General features: G+C 42.1%; 1 protein-coding gene across 1 annotated transcript; it reads left to right on the top strand.

The window, feature by feature from the left end:
- The first annotated feature begins 6786 nt into the window (after window positions 1–6786).
- On the top strand, window positions 6787–9514 carry hrh2a (histamine receptor H2a). Its single transcript, XM_029513000.1, has 4 exons — window positions 6787–7789; window positions 7930–8101; window positions 8374–8531; window positions 9382–9514. The coding sequence occupies exons 1-3, from the start codon at window positions 6787–6789 to the stop codon at window positions 8381–8383; spliced, it is 1185 nt and encodes a 394-aa protein (XP_029368860.1). The 3' UTR covers window positions 8384–8531; window positions 9382–9514.
- Window positions 9515–21355: the final 11841 nt, after the last annotated feature.

Raw genomic sequence — 21355 nt, 5'->3', positions numbered from 1 at the left:
GGAGTTTCAAGGTGTGTGAGGAGAAAGAAAAGAAAAAATGACAAATGCAACAAAAGATTGAGCACAATACAAATGAAGGAATAAAAAGACGCAGTGGGAACAAAGACTCTCTCTAAAATAAAGAGAATTCACACAAAGGGAGACAGAAAAAGACCCAATTTAACAATCGAGGTGTGACCAATGTTATGGAAAACTGAAACAAAACCAGAGACAGACATGACGCAGTCAAGGAAAAGGGAGGCAAAATGAATAAAGGTATGAGAAGGGAAGTGTTGACTTATAACTGTGAGCTTGAAGCGTAGAAGATGAATCGATAATGGGGGGGGGGGGGCTGCAGAACAGAGCCAGAGAACATGAAAAATAGATGCAAAGGTCAAGTAAAAAGCTGCAGTCCAGTTGGTGCCAGTCTCCAGAGATTTACTCAACAGCCTTTCACCCAAAAAAGCTCCAAACAAACTTTAAATCATTTAAGTATATGAAGTTCTGAAACAAAAGGCATGTACGTCAACATGAGGGAAAAAAAAAAAAAAAAAAAATATGATCCACGTGTTAGAACCATTCTTTGCTGCGTCTCTCTCCACTACAAACAAGACTTATTTGCCAGCAATTCCATTAGACCTGAATGCAACCAACTCAGGTAAAGCAGCCCCGTCTCCAAAGTCAACAGTTAGTTGAGACAAACCCACTACATTGCAGCAGCTGACACATGCAAGTTAGACGGCATTATAATGGGGTGGAAGAGCTATTAAAATAATCTCAAAAGCAAATTACTCTGCAGAGATGAAGGAGAATAATATGAGGAGACACGAAGAGAGCAGAAGACGAAGATAGAGCTGTGTAAGTCCCTAGTGTGCTACTCGCACACATTCTTTCCCTCACTCCTCTTTCCCGCACACCCACTTGCACACTCATTAGACACACAAACACACGTACACACACGTACACACATTTCATGAGTGAGACTGTGGTTCTCTTGTCACAGTGGGAGCAGAGCACAGTAGCTGGGGGAGTCGTCAGACAAGAAGAAAAGCAGTACTTAGGTGAGTTGTTAAATTCTTACTTTATACATGCCAAAATACAGCTAATGTTATCATTTTGAATGAGTTGTGTGCGAAAACACTGTCAGTCCAGCTGTTTTAGTGGTGGGAAAGCATAATTAAGTTTGCTTTACTCTGCACCATTTCACGGATCGGCACACTATGAAAATATTGAATGAACCCTTAATTTCATTGGGGAAAAAAAAAACAAAAAACAGCTTTAAATCTTATTGCTTGTCACTTTCAGTTATTTGTGCGTTTCTGCTTTTTTTCCCCAATTTTAAAAATGTTTAAACTGAAACAAATCAAGGAAAGAAAAATATTTGCTAGAGAAGCAATTTGTGTGTGTGTCTATTGACCGCAGTCATAAACAGACTTGGAGAATTAAAAGTCCCTGCAGAGATTGTTTGTCAGCTCAGCTGAATGGAAATGATTTCTTTCTTATTTTGACATTGTGTTACAACTTATCTAAAATTCAGGCATAAAGTTGAAGAGGTTTCAGTGGGCTATTATTCACAAAAACAAATTTATAATACAACACACAAGGGGGTCATTGAATGAGACCTGAAAATGAGGAAGTAAGAATATTGTGTGTGTGTGTGTGTGTGTGTGTGTGTGTGTGTATGATTCTGGAGCAATCCTGGAGTAAAAGAAGTAATCTCCCCATTACCTGTTACAATATGCGTTTTAGAATTTGAAGTTTTACATTTCAGTTTCACCTTTTCATTAACTCATTCACAGAAAGATACATAAATGAACAGAGATAAAAATAAAAAAAGAAGGCGCATATTTGACCATAAACTTGTTTCCTCATTTCATTATACTGAGAAATGAGGATGGTTGATGATGGTGCCGTGGTTTGCCATCTCACCCAGGCCTTAAACCCAGGTAGTGGGGCTTTTTTCTGTTGCCCCTCCATGTGGAGGTTTCCCTTCAGGTACTCTAGATTCCACCCGCAATCCACAGACATTTCCATTAAGTAAATTAAAACGCTGAAGTACCCATAAGCACAAATGATGTGTTGGCCCTGAGGTAGCCAGTGACCTGTCTCAGTTGTACCTCTTCCCTGGCCGATGTTAGCTGGGAAAGTACTAATTAACAAAATATAGATTTTGATGCTCATTTTATTTTGATCAAATCTAACAAACCCAAGCCCTGCCATCCAGTTTAATTAAAATGTTACAATAGACTCTCAAGATATTTCAAATTGGAAGGATTAAGCCAGCTGTGCAACATAATGAACCTGCAATGTATCTTTCAGCAGAAACAGTCAACAAAACAGCGACAGGATGTGGTTAGGTGTCATGACTTGGTCAAGGAACCACATGGAGACAAGTTCCCTGCACAAAGAGATGTAGAGAAGTGTAACTGTAATATGTGACAGGAAATCTGTTCATGCAGGACATGATGGAGTGTTTATGATTGTGCGTTTTCTGTTAAACACTGGAAACATAAGTTCACATAGCAGAGGTGTGGTACGACTTACACATTGAAGGCAATCCATCATCATCCGCATTTCAACTCAACTTGCTCATGTGTCTGTGTGCGTACAATGCATGCTGGTAGCAGTGGCTCATATTTTATGCTTCTAACGTTCCTGTCTGTGTACCTGTGTGTCGGCGTGTCTGTCACTCGATTTGTCAGGATTCCACGGCTTTCCTTCATTGGTCAGGACACACAACTGTTATCAAGCAAACGCTTTCCCAGACCATTTCCCCTTTCATCTGGTTTCTCTTTTTCAAGGACAAAAAGAAAGACGAACAATCACAATCACAAAGACAGCTATAGGGTGAAAGTACAAAAGTGCAGGAAGTGACAATTTGTTGCTCAGTCGAATCATATTAGAAATGGCTGATTGTCTCATGATGCTTTGATTGATGCTGCATGTTCAAACAAAGCTGCTTTCAACATCTGTGGGCCTTTTCTAGTTTTACAGTCTCCACTGATTAAATGTTAACAGACCTGATACCAGTTTCTTATCTATTATGTATATTACATACATGGAGTGGAAAAGCAGCAGCACCGTTCAACTCCCACAACTGTCTCATATTCAGTTAACCAACCCATATCAGAGAAATCGCTGGATATCATGTAAGTGACTGCATATCCTGGTACTCAGGCCTGTTCCAATTATTACAATAATCGGCTGATCGCAATCATTTGATATGACCAGAATTATTTAGCATTCATTAAAATCGTTTCCAGTCATTTTTTTTCAGCTGGATGAAACAAACAGAAAAGTCATATTTCCATCCTATCCGACACATCACCATGGTGTTTTCCTGTTTGAAGCTCTACTGGCGCTCTTTGAACAACATCGCCTCGTCCATCCATGTGTCTGCCCATGCGGTTTCACTTTGGCGATAGAGACATTGAAAGTATGAATGAAAAATTGAATGAGTGAGTGAATGAATTCTTGATTTGTCTTTTTCAACTGGATAAATATTTTACACCATACTGGCAATTCAGAGATTCTCCCTAAATTGTGATTACAGAATAGAACTAAAACATTTCCTGACGCTGTGTAAACATTATGAGACATTATCTTGTTTAGTGACAATATGCATGTTTTTTTTTTTTTTTTGTTATTCTTTGGACTGGAGAAAATCTGTTTATTTCTAAACAGATATATCTGTTTAAAAAAAAAAAAGATTGTAAAATGAGTACTTTGTATCTGGAGAATCTAACAAATCTGGCAGTGAATCTTAGCTGAGAACCAAAAAAACCTAATGTCTCATCTGAGGGCAGACCACATCTGATAAAGAGTCACTGTTCCCAGTTCTGATCTTCCTGCCTTTTATTTCAATATCGAAAATGTTGCTCGTTTCACCCAGCCACTTACTGAAAGATCTATATGAGCGTAAATGGGGCTCATTTACATCTTTTGTATGCTTATAGATAGGAGACAAGGAAAGGAAGCAATCTAGAGGATCACTTGATATTTCTTCGGTTATTTCCACCAGTCGTTGCGTGTCGCCCCGGTCACACAGAAATGCGGATGAGACAAGCTGATGAGCTCCTTGGTCTCCTGCAGCAAGCTCCTGTAAGGACTACTGTGCAAAACACAGCACTCAATGTCCATTTGAATCCATTACAGTCCTCCAAATCCATTACCAAGACATGTTTTTTTTTATTTTATTTTTATTATTTTGTGCATTAGTGTGTTCCTGTGCACGCCTGTGGATGTGCATGTATTTGGTAATATATACAGACTCAGTAACACTCACCACAGTTTTCCATTAAGGACAATTAATGAGACATTTGTGAAAGAAAACAGATGTTGAGAAATAAAGTATCACAGACATAAATGAGTGCTGCTCCATTTAGTCATATGATATTTCTCAACATCATGATGAATGACTATTGACTTAAAATGTCATTTGCACAAACTGAAAGTGAATTAATAAATAAAAAGTAACGCTAATAAAATACATTTTGAATGAACAAAACATGTGAGCTTCTTGATGAGGGAGTGTGCAGGATTGTATATTCATATGAGCTTCATTAAAAGACATGTTTATGCAAAAAATAAACACAGGAAAGAAATATGGTTATGCTCTCAGACAAATCTACTCTAAATGGCCGGCATTGGAGCCAAGCCAAAGCTCAATCCAACTGTTTGCTTTTGTGTGTGTGTGTGTGTGTGTGTGTGTGTGAGAGAGAGCGAGAGAAAACTGTTCAAAAGTGAGTGACAGTGAGAGACAGATTTTGATGATGAAAATGGATGAAATGCGTGGGTCGTCAATTCGGTCAGTGATGCAGTCAAATATAAAAGTGGAGATGTCATGTGCATTTGAGAGCTGCATTTGATACGGTTGACTCTGTTATCGGTGTTTGCTTTGGATGCAGTTCAAAGGGGCGAGATGGTGACAGAATTGTGTCTACGGAACAAAGAAATGGAGATTAAAAGAGTTCACAGATTAGAGATGGGGGTCGGATTCCATCGACCAAGGTGTAATTAAAACCTCTCTCTGTGTTTTATTTTCATTCCAACTCTTTCTAACTGTCCTTGTACAAAGTCACTGCATCCATCTCTTGACGTCTCTCCCTCTCTTTGAGGCGATAAGTGAGTGACTCTGATCCAAGTCATGCAAATGTCCCAATACCCATTACAGTGTTAGAAAATAGACGAGCAAACATTACCCACCACCCACTGACGCAAACACATGCTCGCCACACACAATTATCAGGGAGTTATCCCCATTCCACCAAGCACACATTATAATCCACTGCCCAGATGCCATTAATAGTTCATGGAGGACAAATAACTTAACATTATTTGCAACAGTTAGTGTCTTTATTACATCTGTCTGTTCTTAAGCTTTTTCTTTTTGACAGAAAAGCGGTCATGAATCAGATTCTCTGATACCAACTCAAGATTTGCATTCGACACAGAAATATGTTTGACAGTGTTGGTTCTCTGAAAGCAAATCTAAAGGCTGACCATCTTAGCTGCAGCAGAACAGCTGACACCATAAAGAGGAAGCTGAACTTTTGCTTGTTTTATGAAACGAACTCATTACATGATAAGCAATTAAGACCAGATAGATCAGTAGATAGGTAGATGAATGTAGACGCACACAGTGGAGTCCAGGCCTCGATGACTCTGGGCTGTTTCAGTAGCAAAAGGGGGGACTTGCACATCATGTTAGGACTGAATGGTGTATATAGACCTGAAGTCAATTATTTAATGCCATTGGACATTTCAGCTGAAGATTATCGGAGAGTAAAGGCAGTATTAAAAATTAGCAGATCGCCCATTACAAAATCTGTCAGTATTGACTAATCTATCATTTTTAGCAGCTATTACTACTACAGTCCCAAATTAATATTTTAGGGCTTTAATTCTGCTCTATTCCATGTATGTATATATTTCTGTCCATGATCAACAGCCTGGAATAATGTGTGTACATTTCATTATTGTATTTTTTCTTTGTAAAGTATTATTCTAAAAAGCAGAGGCCACATTCGTCAAAAGGTATATTTGGTTGCTAGTTCACCTCAAATACTTACTAAGTACGTTAGCACAATCTATTAAAGCCATTTTGCTAAATGAGGTTTGTGGTCAGTATGTTATATACAGGTTACAGCTCGAACCTGCTCTTTGCTGTTTAACGTATGGCTGTGCATGATCTGAAAATCCAATCAAATGATTAATTGTGCTGCTCCTCGTTGTCCACTAGGTGTCACTACAGCCGTAGAAGACGCTGTTTAAGCCAACACGATGCCATGGACCACTCAGGATCAGCCACTCAAATGAAAAGCTGTTGAACAGACATTACAGACATTTCAGCGTCATGCTGATTTTCAGCTCTCAGTGGCTGCATCCATCAAAAGACAAATATGGTTAAAGCCAACGTCGTGCAAGATCTGTTTAGATGAATGTTTAGTCGATCAAGAGAAGCGAGCCGTGAAAGAGCAGATTACAGAGGAAGTACAGGGGAAGGCAGGAAAATAGAAAGATACATGTGGCCGAGATCTTAAGTCACATTTAACCATGGTGACATTAAGACAAGCTAAGGAATGGCAGCAATGAAACACAATTATATGTATACAGTATGTTTTTAAGGCCGATGGTCTCAATGTCTTCTTTGCAAAAAGTAAGACTTCATGTCTGCCTTAACACTAATTAGAAAACAACAACAACAACAACAACAAAAAAAGAAAAAAAAAAAAAAAAAAAAAAAAAGTCCACAAAAAGCTGCACCCATGATGACATCTCAGCGTTTCCAGTGAACTTACAGCAATAATGTTGTCAAAAGCGATGCTGGGTGTCATCCTGTCCCTCCTCATCCTTTTGACTGTCGGCGGTAACGTGCTGGTGTGCCTAGCTGTCTGTGCCTCTCGACGCCTCCGCTGCCTCACTAACTGCTTCATTGTGTCGCTGGCTGTGACAGACCTGCTGCTCGGCCTGCTGGTCCTGCCTTTCTCCGCCCTCCTTCAGCTCAGTGATGAGTGGCCGCTTGGCCCGGTGTTTTGCAACTTCTACATCTCCATGGACGTCATGCTGTGCACTGCCTCGATCCTCACCCTTCTGGCTATCAGCGTGGACCGCTACCTGGCAGTGACCATGCCCCTAAGATACGCTTCACTCGTGTTACCATGGAAAGTGGCTGTAGCCATGGTCAGTGTGTGGACAGTGTCCGTGGGCGTGTCTTTCCTGCCCATTCAGATGGGCTGGAACACTGTTAATGGGACAGTGCAGAACCACGGGCCTTGGGCTCCGGAGAGAAAATGTCGTTTTGAACTGAACAGGCCTTACGTACTGACAGACTCCCTTCTCACCTTCTACTTGCCTCTGGTGGCCATGTGCTGGACCTACCTCAGAATACTTCGCATTGCACGGGCACAGGCTAAGCGCATTCTAAGTGCCCGACCCACTTGCATCGCCAACTTCAACTGTAGGAACAATCCATCTACAAGTACCACTGTGGTGTCCAGTGTAACAGCAGTGGCTCTCCGGGAACACAAGGCCACAGTGACACTGGCAGCGGTGATAGGGGCTTTTGTTGTGTGCTGGCTGCCATATTTCATCCTGTTCACAGTGTTGGGCCTAAAGGAGCACCCAGATCCGAGCATAGTACCAGAATTTCCCTTTGTATTATGGCTGGGTTATGCCAACTCAGCGCTCAACCCCATCCTCTATGGAGCGCTCAACAGGGACTTCAGGTCCGCCTATGCCCATCTACTGAGATGTCGGTACCCTACTTACTTACAGAGAAGTCGACAGCCATCTCTCACCATAACAACAGGTTGTACTTAAAGCACGCATGTTTCCAAATTAGTATAATTTAAGAGTGGACATTTAAATAAAACATTGCAATCCACTGTGAATTTGTCCCATTTTCTAATCCCCAGTGCTTTATTTCTCCTTTCGTTCTCTCGACCTCAGCCAGAGAGCAGCTTACAGAGGTGACATTGCTGTGTGGCCACACCCCTGACACATGCAGCGCAGGTCTAACAGATCAAAACTTCATGCTTCAAGATATGAATAGTAGGGCGACTACAGCAACTATCCAAGTTACAAATGGCACTGCTGCCACAGATGTCAATGGCAACGAAAGGTAAATTGTGCGTCTGTATACCTCGGCTGTGAGATGGAATTTCAAATAGAATGATGCTTCATACTGTAACTGTTATATACATACTACAGTACAGTACATACTGTTATACTGTCAAACTTTTGATTGTTGATTTTTGCTGCTTGAATGCAATTCTGCTCAGTCAGTAAATATAGGCAGTGGATTATGAGTAGTATATTGTTTCTGTTTTACTTTAAAACATAGAATCCAATAAGCCACACAAACACAAATGTGTGTTCTTCCATCTCTCCCAGGTCATGCTGAGCCTGTGTGGGTGCGGTGGATGCTGTGTTCACTCCACTGAATTTATCATGAGGAGAAACTAAACCAGCTAGACAAAAAGATGGACAACGCTCACAAAATCTGTGTTTGGATGCTGTCAGTGCCACGGCAGAAGAACCAAATACAACATGTAAGTACATACACACACTGACAACCGTATTGCCCCCACAGACCTTGTCTGTCCAGAGCAAATGAACTGTGACATAGAGATCCTTGCCTTGTCATCCGCAGTGCATCAGGCCATATGGCAACATGCATATTAGGCCAAGAAATCTGCTCTCAGCGCAGCAGAGATGCATTATCCAGTTTCACATCCTGCTCTCGTTTCTTTGTTTGCATTTTGTGACCTAATCATTATCTCTCACTGAGAGCGTTGGTCAAGTGTGTATTAGTTAAAGCCTATACAGCTACAAGCTGTAGCTGTTAGTACACAAATCAATTCAGTGCTTACACATGCACACAGTGACTCACACAAAAGAACCTTGAAACTATGCTGATCTATGTATCTCACGAATACCAGCACACAAAGTACATTTTTAAAAAGCAGAAATCTTCAAAGGACTGGGGGAGAAAGAAGAAACCTACAGATATTCTCAGTAAGGGCTAGATGTCTCTGCAGCTGATACTGCACTCTGTGGGTATTGGTAACAATCTTTTATTGCTAATTTCCACTTTCCAGAACAGATTCATTGGCATGGTGTTGATTGCTTATTTCAAAGCAAATATTAAATGAAATTTGTGTTTGAAACTTTATGAAGAAATATATTATATGTGCTCACCACTATTAAGCTCCAATCTTTGTCATTCAGACAGAAAGTTTGTTTCATATGCGATTGGAGTTGACCGATCACAAGATAACAACTGAGCACTAGCCACAATACTGATTTGAATGGTTCTTTACTCTAAACTTTTAAATCCTCTCTATTTGTGCCTGTCTTTCTGCTTGCCATAACTGTGTTTGTTAACTCTAATTTAATTAGACACAGGAGAACAAGGACCTCCACAAGGCCAAAACTCAGCAGCAAGAATCAATCTCACGCACACAACTGGCCTCAGTACATCCTGGACCTGACAGATGAAAAGTGTCTAAATCCACATTTAGTCCACCGGATCCAACTGTGACACCGGGCAACAAGTGGCCCTGACATGCTCTTGAGCTACCAGCGGTTAGTATGCAGCATTGGAAGACTGGATAATTAATGTTGTTCATAAATATAATGACCTGCACTTTTTAAATTGACACAAGACTGCACTCCAGTGGAAACACAAAGTATCACAATTTCATCTAAGCAAATGGACTTCTAATTGACGATGGGCATGGCAAAATCAAAGAACAAAAGGGGAGAACGGGATAAAAAGTCTTGAATGTGTTGAAGTGTTTGACATTTAAATGTAGACCAGGCACTTTTGTGTCACTTTTGAGAAAAGTAGCTGCCTCCAGACTTTGTCGTCCATTGGCATAAAACTGGCAAATGTAATCGTTGTATCATACTTTGAAAACAACTGAGGACTGAAAAATTATCATTTACTGAGCCTCTAGAAGAGATCATTACAAACGACACTGTACAAACAAAAAGTAAATAAAGAGTATATAACATTTGCTACCATTTGGTAGCTGCAGTTCAGCATGGATAATGAAGGAATGATGAAGAAACACAGTGGGAGTGGCAAATAATGGCAGCACACTGGAAACAGTTAATGAAAGCTGGGATCAGATTAACACTTAAACTTTCCCATTTTGACCCATTTCTTCTGAGGTGAGCACTTACAAACCCACGTGTGCATGTGAGCGGCCAACTGGAATCAAGCGATGCAGTGATTGTAGACCCTCAACCGCACCGCAACTTATCAAAGTTAGAAGATGCTGTAATGGATGCTGCAGCACCCGGAAGGCTTTAGATCACATTCTCATCATCTGCTGTATGTGCTCCACAGTGAGTGGCTTCACAGCAGTTGACAAGGAACAAAAAAAGTGGACTTGAAAAGATAAGCCTGTCTTGAGCCAATAATCACTTTGGCCGATGTTTTCTAGCCATCCATCTGCTTTTCTAGTGCGTCTCACTGTAAAATGTGAGGGATAAAGTTCATGGTCCTCATTCAGTCAGACACACCTATGTTAAACACGAAACTGTTCTCAGCAGATGTTATTTGTATAGACATATTTGTCATCAAAGGCGCTTCTCTTTAAGGGCTCTCTCAGCAACAAGAGTTCTGCAGGCAGAGCTACTCCCCCAAAACACATACAGTAATAGTAGAAAATCAAAGACACGTCCGAACATAAAAAAACATTAGAGCCTGGAAAAACAATACCAAATATTAAATTATATTAGGAGAGGGGTTGAGGTAGCAGAGGGATTTGCCGCAGCAAGCAGTATTGGCATCAGAAATCAGCAGTAAAAAGTTTCAAAATAGTAAAAGTGTTCCATCTGCCGACCCAACTACAACTGTATGATCCAACTAAATTACCGCAAAGCCAGAGGTGAGTAGTGGTGAATTTAAACTGTGGTTACATTGCATTTAGGCCTCCCAAATATCGGCTTCACCGACCCTTCACTATGACTGAATCCCACAAAGTGGCCAAGCAAGTGTTTTGATGCACTTTCTGGTCAAATTCACAGGTCAAAGTTCACCTGTCATCGACTTTAACAAAGTAAATGTGTGCAACACAGATGAACAGTGTTTTAGAATGCAATATCTATGATTGTAAGATGTTTTTGCCACTGTGTTAAGTAAATTTTTAGTCTATCAATCTAAAAGTTGTATCATCTTTCTCAAACATTATTTACTGTGTCCCATTCCTCCGAGCAAAATGTATACAATAACCACTTATTCACTATTTAAAACATCTTGACCTTTGAGTTCAAACCTTTCTGATTCAAACGAGAGGTCGTGTAACTGCATCTTTTCCAATCTTTGAGCTGGCAGTTTATGCTTTTATCATCAATTTTGGCTCTTGGAAAAATACTGCCAAATAACAACCAGTACATATCTCAGCAGCAAAAAAAAAAAAAAAAGGCCATGGATTTTGTTTTCCATATCTTACAGCATAGTGTGCACCTCTTGAAGGAAAATAATTCTCATCTTTTATTAACAGTACAAGCAGTGACAAACGTATACAGTACGTGCCTTTATGAGGCTTTAAACATCTGACTCAGACTCAGTAAATACTTAATTCATTTTTCATGGTTAAAACCAGTGCTGTCCTATCTAACTGAAAGACATTTGTTATGCTTTCATCTCCCCGAGTCCCTCTGTTCCTACATAAACACCTCGTGTCCCTTGGTAATTCTGGCCACTTGCAAGTTTCTCCCTCTTTTCCAGTGACCACCAACAGCTCAGACTACATGAAAGCCATTTATCACTGCTTCTTTAACATTAGATTAATGTGTGGAATAACAGAACATATAAACTCTCTTTCTCTCCTTCTGTCACTCTAACACATGCGCATGCACACACACACACACACGCACCCGACTAGCACTGTATAAGCTATCAATCATAGATATTGTCATTATTCAACTGTGTCATCGACAAGCCTCTCTCTCCAGTCTTTGTCTCTTTTTCTTTCTCCCTTTCTGTTTTCTCTTTCACACACACACACGCAGAAGGAGAGAATCATGAATCATAAATCTTATGAATGCCATCTAAAGACTTCTCAGAGCTATGAGAAAGAGAGATGATTGATAGACATAAGTGACTGTGGCGAAAGCAAAGAAGATGGACAGAAGGTTGCAACCAGCAACACTGAGGTCAGAAACTGCAGTTCAGGGGTCAAACGTATCAGAGGGAGCACAATATGGCAGAGAAGGAAGAAAATGGATGGATGAGAGGAAGGAGGGGAGGGTGTAAATGGTTGAAGGGGAAGAGAGAGAGGAGGACGGGAGGAGGAGGAGGAGGACAGTGTTGGGGGGGGATGCTGCCACAGTGAGGCTAAAGCCATAACTCATCTTTTATTAAAAATAATGAAAAAAACTTAATGAGTTAATAATATCTGGAGAAAGAGATAGGGAGTGAGACAGAGATGGAGTAAGGGACAGGAGGACGGAGGAAAGGAAGGGAAAGAAGAAAGGAAACGAGAGAGAGGGAGGGAAAGGGGCGGAGGGACCAGTACAGGCAGGAAAAAAGAACAGGTCAGAGTGCCATCACCTTTTGGTCATTTATTGCAGTTTTAAAAGTTCAAACAAGATCCATTAGACAGCCAGAACGAAAAAAAAAAAAAAAATCATAGTGATCCCCCTCTTTCTGCCGACCCAAATCCCAAAGCCTGCTTGGTAATTAAAGGCACTTAACAACCAATTAACAGTGATGAGCTAAATTAGCAGGATATTGTCTCCTTTGACTAGGCTACTGCATTATCAGTGTATTGAAGGAGCGTAGAACAAACCTCAGTGGCCCGTGTTTGCATGTTGGCAAATGACGGATTAATTACTATTAAAACATCAGCGTCTTAATGAGCTTGGAAACAATTAGAGAGGTCGTTAGCATGTGGAGAACGACTGAGAGAAGGAGAAGGGGGGAGCCAGCGAAAACAAGAGAGAAATCTTCATTGCGAAGCAATACTGATTAAATGGACGTACGGTTGCACTCATCGTCCAATATCCATGGACTTATTAAATACATGACATCGCCATTTGTCTTTTCTACCATCAAGCTACTTTTCTCCTGCCATTATCTTTCCCCCTTCTTCACCAGCTTCCCCAACTCTCTGCCTCCTTTTCGCCTCTCATAAAAAGCCTTTTTCTTTCTCTTCTATCCCTTTTCTCCACTTTCTGCTTTTTAACTCCCATTTCTTCCTTCCCTCCTTCATGCTTGAGGGGCACAGTCCTGTGAAGGAATTTAATATGCAACTTTTATATGAGAAACCAATCGCATACGTCTGGGTCTATTGGGCTCGCAATCTATCGGCCCGGACGGCTAATGCAATAGAGGGAGCCGGGGCTATTTATCACACGGGGAGCTATCTTTTCCTCTCTCCCTCTCTCTCTCCCACTCTGCCCTCGCTCTCTCTGTCTTTATTCAAGCCCAGATTCCTGGCTGCCACTAAATCAGGCCAACTATGAGCTATGGCTGCCCAGAGGGCATCTCCTCTTTTATGGGGGATTTGGATTTTGTATCTACTGGTTCCTCAGTGGTCGTTGAGACTGTGCTAACGGAAGCTATAAACATTCAACAAACAAAGGCAACAACTTAAATGTCCCTCCATCCCCACTGCAATGATCATGAACCTGAATGTAGGGGATATAGGGGAGGAGGAAGGAACATAAACCTGATGAATAAGATATCAGTGGCATTCACAGTGATGCTGCAAAGATTTGTTTACGTGCATGTCTTCAGACAGCGAAGTAGAAACAGACACTACACATGCAGAGACGTGTGTATGCATACTATACTATTAAAGTAGCAGTCACTCATTACTAACACTGTTCTCGAACAGCAGCATACAACTTCAAATACCTCCAGCTGAAAAACAGAGACGACAGTGCACAGAGGACACTGCCCACCTGCAGCAATTAAAATGCCTCAGAAAACCAAATTCATTTCAACAAATTAGCCACATTACTGGCCACTGTGTAATCGCTGATGGCAATTAATAAGAAATTAGTCACAATCAGCCCTATATTAACATCTCACCCAGGGGTCGCGGCTGGAAATTAATAACCAGAGATTCATCTCTCTTACTGTCTTTCTGGCTCTCTCCCTTACCCTCAGACGCGCACACACAGACACACACACCTATGCCCACCTATATTTTTCATGAATCACCTCTAAGACAGATTTTTTTTCCTATGTGGATCGTCTCATATGAACTGCAATCTGCTCATGTCAGCCAGCCAGCTTCCTCTTTACTAAAGTGTGAAAACCCCCTGAAAGACATGAGAGCAAGCGTGTGCGTGTGTTTTCCTCACATATCCATGAACAATCAGCACATGTTTTACAAAGAGCTTGTCGGCATAAATATAAAGAGAAATATACCATACACTGTAAGCCACGCTACATCTGTGAGGTGTTAACTGTATTTGTGTGTGTGTGTGTGTACATGCATGTGTGCGTGAGGTGATACACCAATGGGGAGGGGGCATCAGTGGAGACAGGGCCCGCCTCTAGGGGTCCTCACACCAATCAGCAAAGCACACCAAGAATCAATTAACACCAGTGGGAGGGGGCAAAGGGTACAACACTACACATTTAAACTTCCACACACATACACACACTGCCCACATGCACACTGCCCACACACGGTACTGTCTGAGGAGATATCCATCAGATCACACATTGTGCGATATGCCAACGTGTGTGTATGTGTGTGTGTCCCTATCCTGGTGTGCCCCGGTCTCTCATGGTGTGAGGTTGGGGAACAGATTGGGGGTCAGCAGGGGGGTCAGGCCAGGGTCACCCCCATCTGAGCTGTGCGTGTGTCGATCTGTGCGCGTGTGTATGTGTGTGTGTGAAGCCTAAACACCAGTTCCTGAGCTCACTGGCAGGCAGAAGTGAATAAGATGGATGATGTTGATTCATACTACAAATTCATTGTTCCTCCCGAATCCATAGAGAATAAATACATCAAGAGAAATGATGAAGCAAGGGACTAAAATGAGTATCTCACATTTCATATTCCTCTTCCTCCCTTTCTCCCTGTGTCTCTCTCGCCATTTCTCTCTCCCTTTGTCTCAATGGTGCGGGGACAGCTGCTGGCTACATGAAAACCATTAATCATTGCATCTTTACCATAAAATTATTGACAGACAGGAGAACAAGGGGCTACACTGGCGACATTTTACAAGGTTGGAGAAAGAGAAAAGTTACACATCTCTGAATTCAGTGATAACACAAGGAAAGCGTTGTTCTCAAACACTGTTAATGAGAATACAGAGCGAGAAAGTCAGACAACAGAACAGCCAATAAAGTGATCAAAGCGTGTCTGCCATTTGCCCATGAACGTTCCGCCGCGAAAACCCCACCTCTTCCCTCTTCCTCTCTCGCTACACATCGCCTTCTCCATCTGTTAGTCCGTTGAAGTCGTGCGTCCACTACCTCCCCCCTTCCTCGATTTCTCTCCTCCCTGCCTCTCTCTGGCCTTCCTACCCTTAGGGAAGTAAGGTGATCTCCCTGTGCTGGAGTAAGTGACTGGTATTAGTCTCCTTCTCTGTCTGTCTGTTTGATCCCGGCACTAATGACTCCACAGGGACTGGGGTCTGATAATGGGAAATCAATATAGAGAACAGCGCTGGAGCGGCCTCACTTAGCTCTTGCTCTTTCACGCCTCACAGCAAAGTGCCTCTGTGCATTTTTGTGTGTGCGTGTGTGTGTGGGTGGGTGTGTGTGTGTGTGTGTAAGAGCATGGATATTGAGGAAATGTGTGTGTCTGTGTAGCTGTATTCAAATAAAGGTCTATTGTGTATACAAGTGTGCAACAACACGTCTTTTTATTACCAAGCTTTTCCGTAAAACAAAGAATTACTTGCACATACGTGGGATGAAATTATTTTGCTTTTTATGAGATAGTAACAGAGTACATTGGATCGATTCAAAGTTTCTGATGAATTGACATTTTTAGGGTCATGCGGTAGTAATATGCATGTGGGGTCGTATATATCAGAGTGTGTGTGTCTAATCTGTCACACTCCTGTGCCTCGGGCAAGACAGGTGGGGCTGGTGGCATGAGTCTGGTGCACAGACCCCCCTCCCCAACCCTGAGGGGCCAGAAGGCCCAGCGAAGCAGGGGGCTGGAGTAGCTCCCTCTGCCAGGCAGCAGAGCACTATAGCTGGTGGCAGCTGGTCCTGTGTCCCTCCCTCCCTCCTCCCCTGCGTGAGCGCCCCGCAGGCAGGCAACAGGAGGGGTGAGGAGGTCAAGAGGCAGGAGAGAATGAGTGAAACGGCGGCGACATGCAATATAATCGGCTTTTATGAAGCGGAGAGGACACAGACAGAGAGAGACTGGAAAGAGGGCTCTGACACAATGCGACCGACTACAAGCAGTAATGAATTAACACATTAGCACCACAACTATGGGGTGTTCAGGAGCGCTCAGCTGCTCTTAAACACAAGCCCACACTGGTACGCTCCCTGACACATGCACATAAATCAGTCATAAGTCATTAAAGCAAGCACACTCACTTATTAATTACATCAGTCATTTTGTCAATAGCAGATCCCTCTGAAAGCTACTGAGAACCATCCAAAGCTAAAAATGGCTCCACAAAAACAGCACAGAAACTTTTACTTAGCACTCAGAATAGATAAGACAGAGGTCAACTCTCTAAAGCGCAACCGCACACATGCACACACACAGACACACACACCAGACAAGACGATTCTATGGAAATCCTCTTATACAAACTCAAACCATGTGTTCAATTATCATCAGCCCCGAATGATCCCCATTAATGCTTTAAGTCTTTCTCTCACATCTCATCCATCCATCCTGTTTTTGCTCTCTGCTCTGCGTCCATCCCTATAATTCACGTCTGTGCGGTTTCTTACTTCCCTTTCTCACTCTCTTCCTCTCCATCCTCCCCTCTCTCCCTCCCTCTTTGACTTTTAACCAGCGTGAAGAGGCAGCCATGCATTCAACCATCAGACAGGCTAACATGGTCTACGCTCACACATGCACACACACGCGCGCGCACACACACACACACACACACACACACAGAATCTAAATGTATTGTTCCTCAAGTGTAACAAAAACGCAATGTCAGGGCATCTTTATGTCGTTAAAAGTGCATCCTGGTACTTTCAAAATTGTTGATAAGATGACCATTCCTCAATGTTGCCTTACTGAGTGCTGTTTGCATGCGTATAGATTTCCAATAATGGACCATTGCTGTCTTTTAAGTGCCACTTTGATAAGAAACTGCTACATCACCTAAAAAGCTGAATTTCTATTGTCATCAATCGCATGGAGAAATATGACATGTTTCTTGCAATAAAGAGAACCTTTTGCGACGGAAGCCCTCATTTTAAAATCCTTTAATATCTAACCAAGTCGTGTATCTGACATTTACGGTGACATTTCACATGGTTTAGCAGCTTTTTAAGTCTACAGCAGATAAACTGTGTGCACACAGAACGGTGGTCCAGTGACAGCCCCCGGATGGTGATGGTCCTGACCTGGTCCCTGATGGGGGATCCCATTCCTCTCTTCTCATCCAACAATCCCACTGAGCATGTCAATATGAAACACTATCGCCCCCCGAGCCCCCCCCCCCCCCCCCCCCTCCCCCCTCCCCTCCCCTCCCCTCCCCTCCCAACACTGACACCATGGCAGGCTATCCCTCCCATTATAGACGAGACAGGCTTATATTGATAGGCCGAGCCTGCAAAACTCCAGCATCAGTGTGTGAAAAGAAACACGGCGTGCTATGGAGGAAAGTGTAAATTAGAGCAAATCAAGTCTCGCAACAGTAAAACACATTTCCACTATATTGCACTCATTGTGAGCGCGATTTACTACACGACTTTTGTTGTATGTGGGACAGTGGAGAGCGGGCCATAAAGCTTTGTTTACCCAACTTTAAAAAATCCACAGCCTTGTAAATGTTGTCAGATGGCCGATGCCAGTGTCTTTCAGCTTAATACTACCTATATTAAATAGTTTAAATATTTCATAAGGGCGGTTTTTAGAACGAGGGAGGGGAAATCGTTAGCTGCGGTAAAGTTTCATTAACTGGTCCCCATTTCGCTGCGAGGCAAACTCATCTCTTCTTATTGTAATAAAACAATCTCTCTCTCTCTCTCTCTCTCTCTCGGTGCTGCTCTCCACTCATCTCCCTCTCTCTCTACCGCCTCTCTCCTTCTCTTTTACATCATAATAATACACTACATCCCCTTTAAATGCACTATTACTTACCTCTGCCTTTTCATATTGTAACATCACGGGCACTTTAGCGACAATATAAAAGCGTGTCATTCATTATTCAGAAGCAGCCGGCCTCGTCCCCCTTTTAAAAAGTCAGGCGCGCTGCTGAAATTGATAACGGCGAAGAGACGAGCAATAAAAACGCAGCCCCCGGGTACCGAGCTGCAGCCCAGACCCCCGATTATGCAGATCAAGTGGTAATTTCTCAAACAAATCGCACTCTTTCACTCTTTTGTTGTCGTTTCTTTTTGGACTTTTGGAATCAGGGTGTCAGCTTTTATATTGCTGGTGGAGGAAAAGAAAAAAAAACGAGGATTTATGTGCAACCTAATTGCTTGTGCGGGCTGCAGGCTTTTCCCAAATAAAAAAAAAAAAAAGGGGGGAGCCAAATATTTTGGTGTTAAACGAAATAACCCCAAGGCCCCTTTGTGTGTTTTCTTTTAAGTGGACTCTGGGTATCCATTTTTTTTTATATATATGTATTTTTTTTCCAGCATTTCCGGTGTAATCGTGGAGTAATGAAATGATCCGACACTTTCTCCAGCGTTCACACCATCACGCCATCAATAAATTGACAAGAACGCGACATGGGGCCGGGGCTGCTCCGGGGTGAGTCTTGGATAGCCGGTGTCACGGTGGTATCCCGGTAGGTCAGAGATAATGTGTCCTAATCGCTCATAATCATTGGATTACATCGGAATACTAACACCCAACATCTGCAAGCGATGGCACACCGTCTGCTCAGCTCGGGCTGGAGGGACTGCCTTCACCCTGCAGAGGAGTCAGGGATAAACGCAATAATTATTAATTTACAAAGCAATTATTCGGTTGTGGTCGAATGACTCATCTTCAAATAGTAGCTGGGAAATTGTTACAAATCAATTATGTCAATTTATATGTCGTCCATGGGTGTTTCCTATTCACTGAGCCTGCCATAATTACAGCTGGGGAATTATTATTTTTTTTTTCTCCAAATGTCATCAAGAGAAACATAAAAATGTCCACAAAGATGACAGCTATAACAGACCAATTCTCCCCCATCAAAAGCCACCGGTGAGCTCACATATGGCGGGGTGAAGCAGCCAACACTCAGTCTGTCCATATTGCCAAACAAACACCTCGGGCCTTGTCCCATCTCATATTGCTTCATAACATTTTATTGTGGAGGGATGCAGATCCTTTTTAAAATATATATTAGTCTGCCAACCACAGAATCTTTGCATTCCTGTTTGCTTTTCTGGCGCGCGAGCTCGGGAGTTTTGATTTCAATATTACTGCATTGTTTTTGTGGGGATGTTTGTTGTTGGGTGTTTTTGTTTGTCTGTTTTGTTTTGTTTTGTTTTGTTTTGTTTTCTTTTGTTTTGTTTGTTGTTTCGGAGTTTAGCATTAGCAGAGGACTTCAAGATTTTGAATTGCGATAGCAAAAATACCAATGGACTGACAATAAAGGATTGGACAGTATTAATTCATACAACATTGAAAGGGGAGTGATAATTCATGCAAAAACTTAAACACGTGCAATAAGAAGCCTACAAATATAACCCCATTGTCAATAAATGAAAATGTTGGCCATTAGTTTGTTAACGGAGTGTAATGTGATAGTCTAAAAAGCCACCTGCCGCATCCAAACCCGAGACGCATTTGTCTGTCCCAGAGACAAGTTAGTGAAAATGAGATTATCTGGTCACTTTGGGCGCCTGCTACATTGAATCTGAGCGGTTTGCAGCTTCCAGAGCCCGGACACTTTATCTGAGGTAGCCCATGGCCGTCTCTTGTCAGGCCATTTAATGTGGCACTGGCCGTCAGGAAAGAACAAGGCCACGTAAGGCTGTGCCAGGCTCAATAGGTGCTGATGATTCACTGCCAATGTTCAATAAAGCTGCTGCCCTTTTATTTAAAAGAGATGAGCTCCATGTCGAGTGAGCTGAAGGTGCGTAATTGCGCACCGGTAAATGTTGTTAAAACACGGCTTTACCATTTTTATTCTATGTCCTTCATCTCATTAAAATAAATAAATAAGATAAATCAAACAAACAGCTGAAAAGCCTGATGAAGCATTTATATGTAATTTGTGCCTAACTAAAAGCCAAACCTTCATGAATTAATACGATGATCACTCTATTGCATTTGATGACAAGGGGTGAACCTTTGAGGTTTTAAATCTGATATATTATGAATATTTAAACAAAAAATCTTTATGTCCACTTAGAAATGAAACATGTTGAATAGTTGAACAGGAAACGCTACGGTAATGGCTGATGGCTGTCACAGAAAAATAAAAGTCACTGATCATGCACGGACGATTTTAGGGGATTGGAATGAAAAAGGGAAATACATTGAGGCTGACTTTCTCTCTCTATATATATTTTTTTTAATACATCTGTGATAAATAGTCTTTAGGTTAAAACACATCCCCCTAATAGCTCTAAACCAGCTTTACAGCGAACTTATTATTCCTGTTAATTCCCCGTGTGGAAAATGGCACAGACACGCAGGAGGACAGATGACGCGCCCTTTAAAGTCTTCAAACGATTTCTATTCATGAGACACGAAGGTGTTTGAAAAGTTTATCCGACTGATATCATTTGTCACCAAAACTTATAAACCCGTTCACGGTGATTATGTGTATGGGATGGAGTGGAACACGGACAGATGACTGTCACCACACCATTTGGTTGATGTTATAAAATATTAGTCGTTTGTCACCAAACATCGTAGGAGAACATTTCTTTCTGGGATCCGTGCTGCTGTGTGTCACATAAGTTTCCATGAACCTGTCGTTTGCTCCTTACTCTTTATCAGTGACACACACAAAAAAAAAACAAAAAAAAAAAAAACGACAACGTCCAATACTGGCTCACTCAGAAGACATGAAGATGACACTTCTTGCCATGTATGCATAAGGAGCTGACGCCTGTGGTTGGGAAAGCTTGATGATGGTGCCAAATCCTGGGCCTACCCCATTAACATTCAATCAGTCATTGTGCTGCCAGCCAATGAAAGGTGGAGAGGGATGGAGGCGGACGGAGCTGCTAGACGGAGCGTTTTGACGCGCTGAGAGGAGGACAGAGCGTCACATCTCTCCAAACGCCCAT

The sequence above is a fragment of the Echeneis naucrates genome, chromosome 10 (assembly GCF_900963305.1).
Source record: "Echeneis naucrates chromosome 10, fEcheNa1.1, whole genome shotgun sequence".
Lineage (NCBI taxonomy): Eukaryota > Metazoa > Chordata > Actinopteri > Carangiformes > Echeneidae > Echeneis > Echeneis naucrates.
Note: the sequence above shows the minus strand (reverse complement) of the source record. Positions and strands in the feature narration are given on the sequence as shown.

Bases quoted from the DNA above. Each gene is read 5' to 3' on its own strand.
- hrh2a (XM_029513000.1), top strand. From the start codon at position 6,787: ATGTTGTCAAAAGCGATGCTGGGTGTCATCCTGTCCCTCCTCATCCTT. The intron at 7,790-7,929 runs GTTGTACTTAAA...TCTCGACCTCAG, and splicing joins ATCTCTCACCATAACAACAG to CCAGAGAGCAGCTTACAGAG.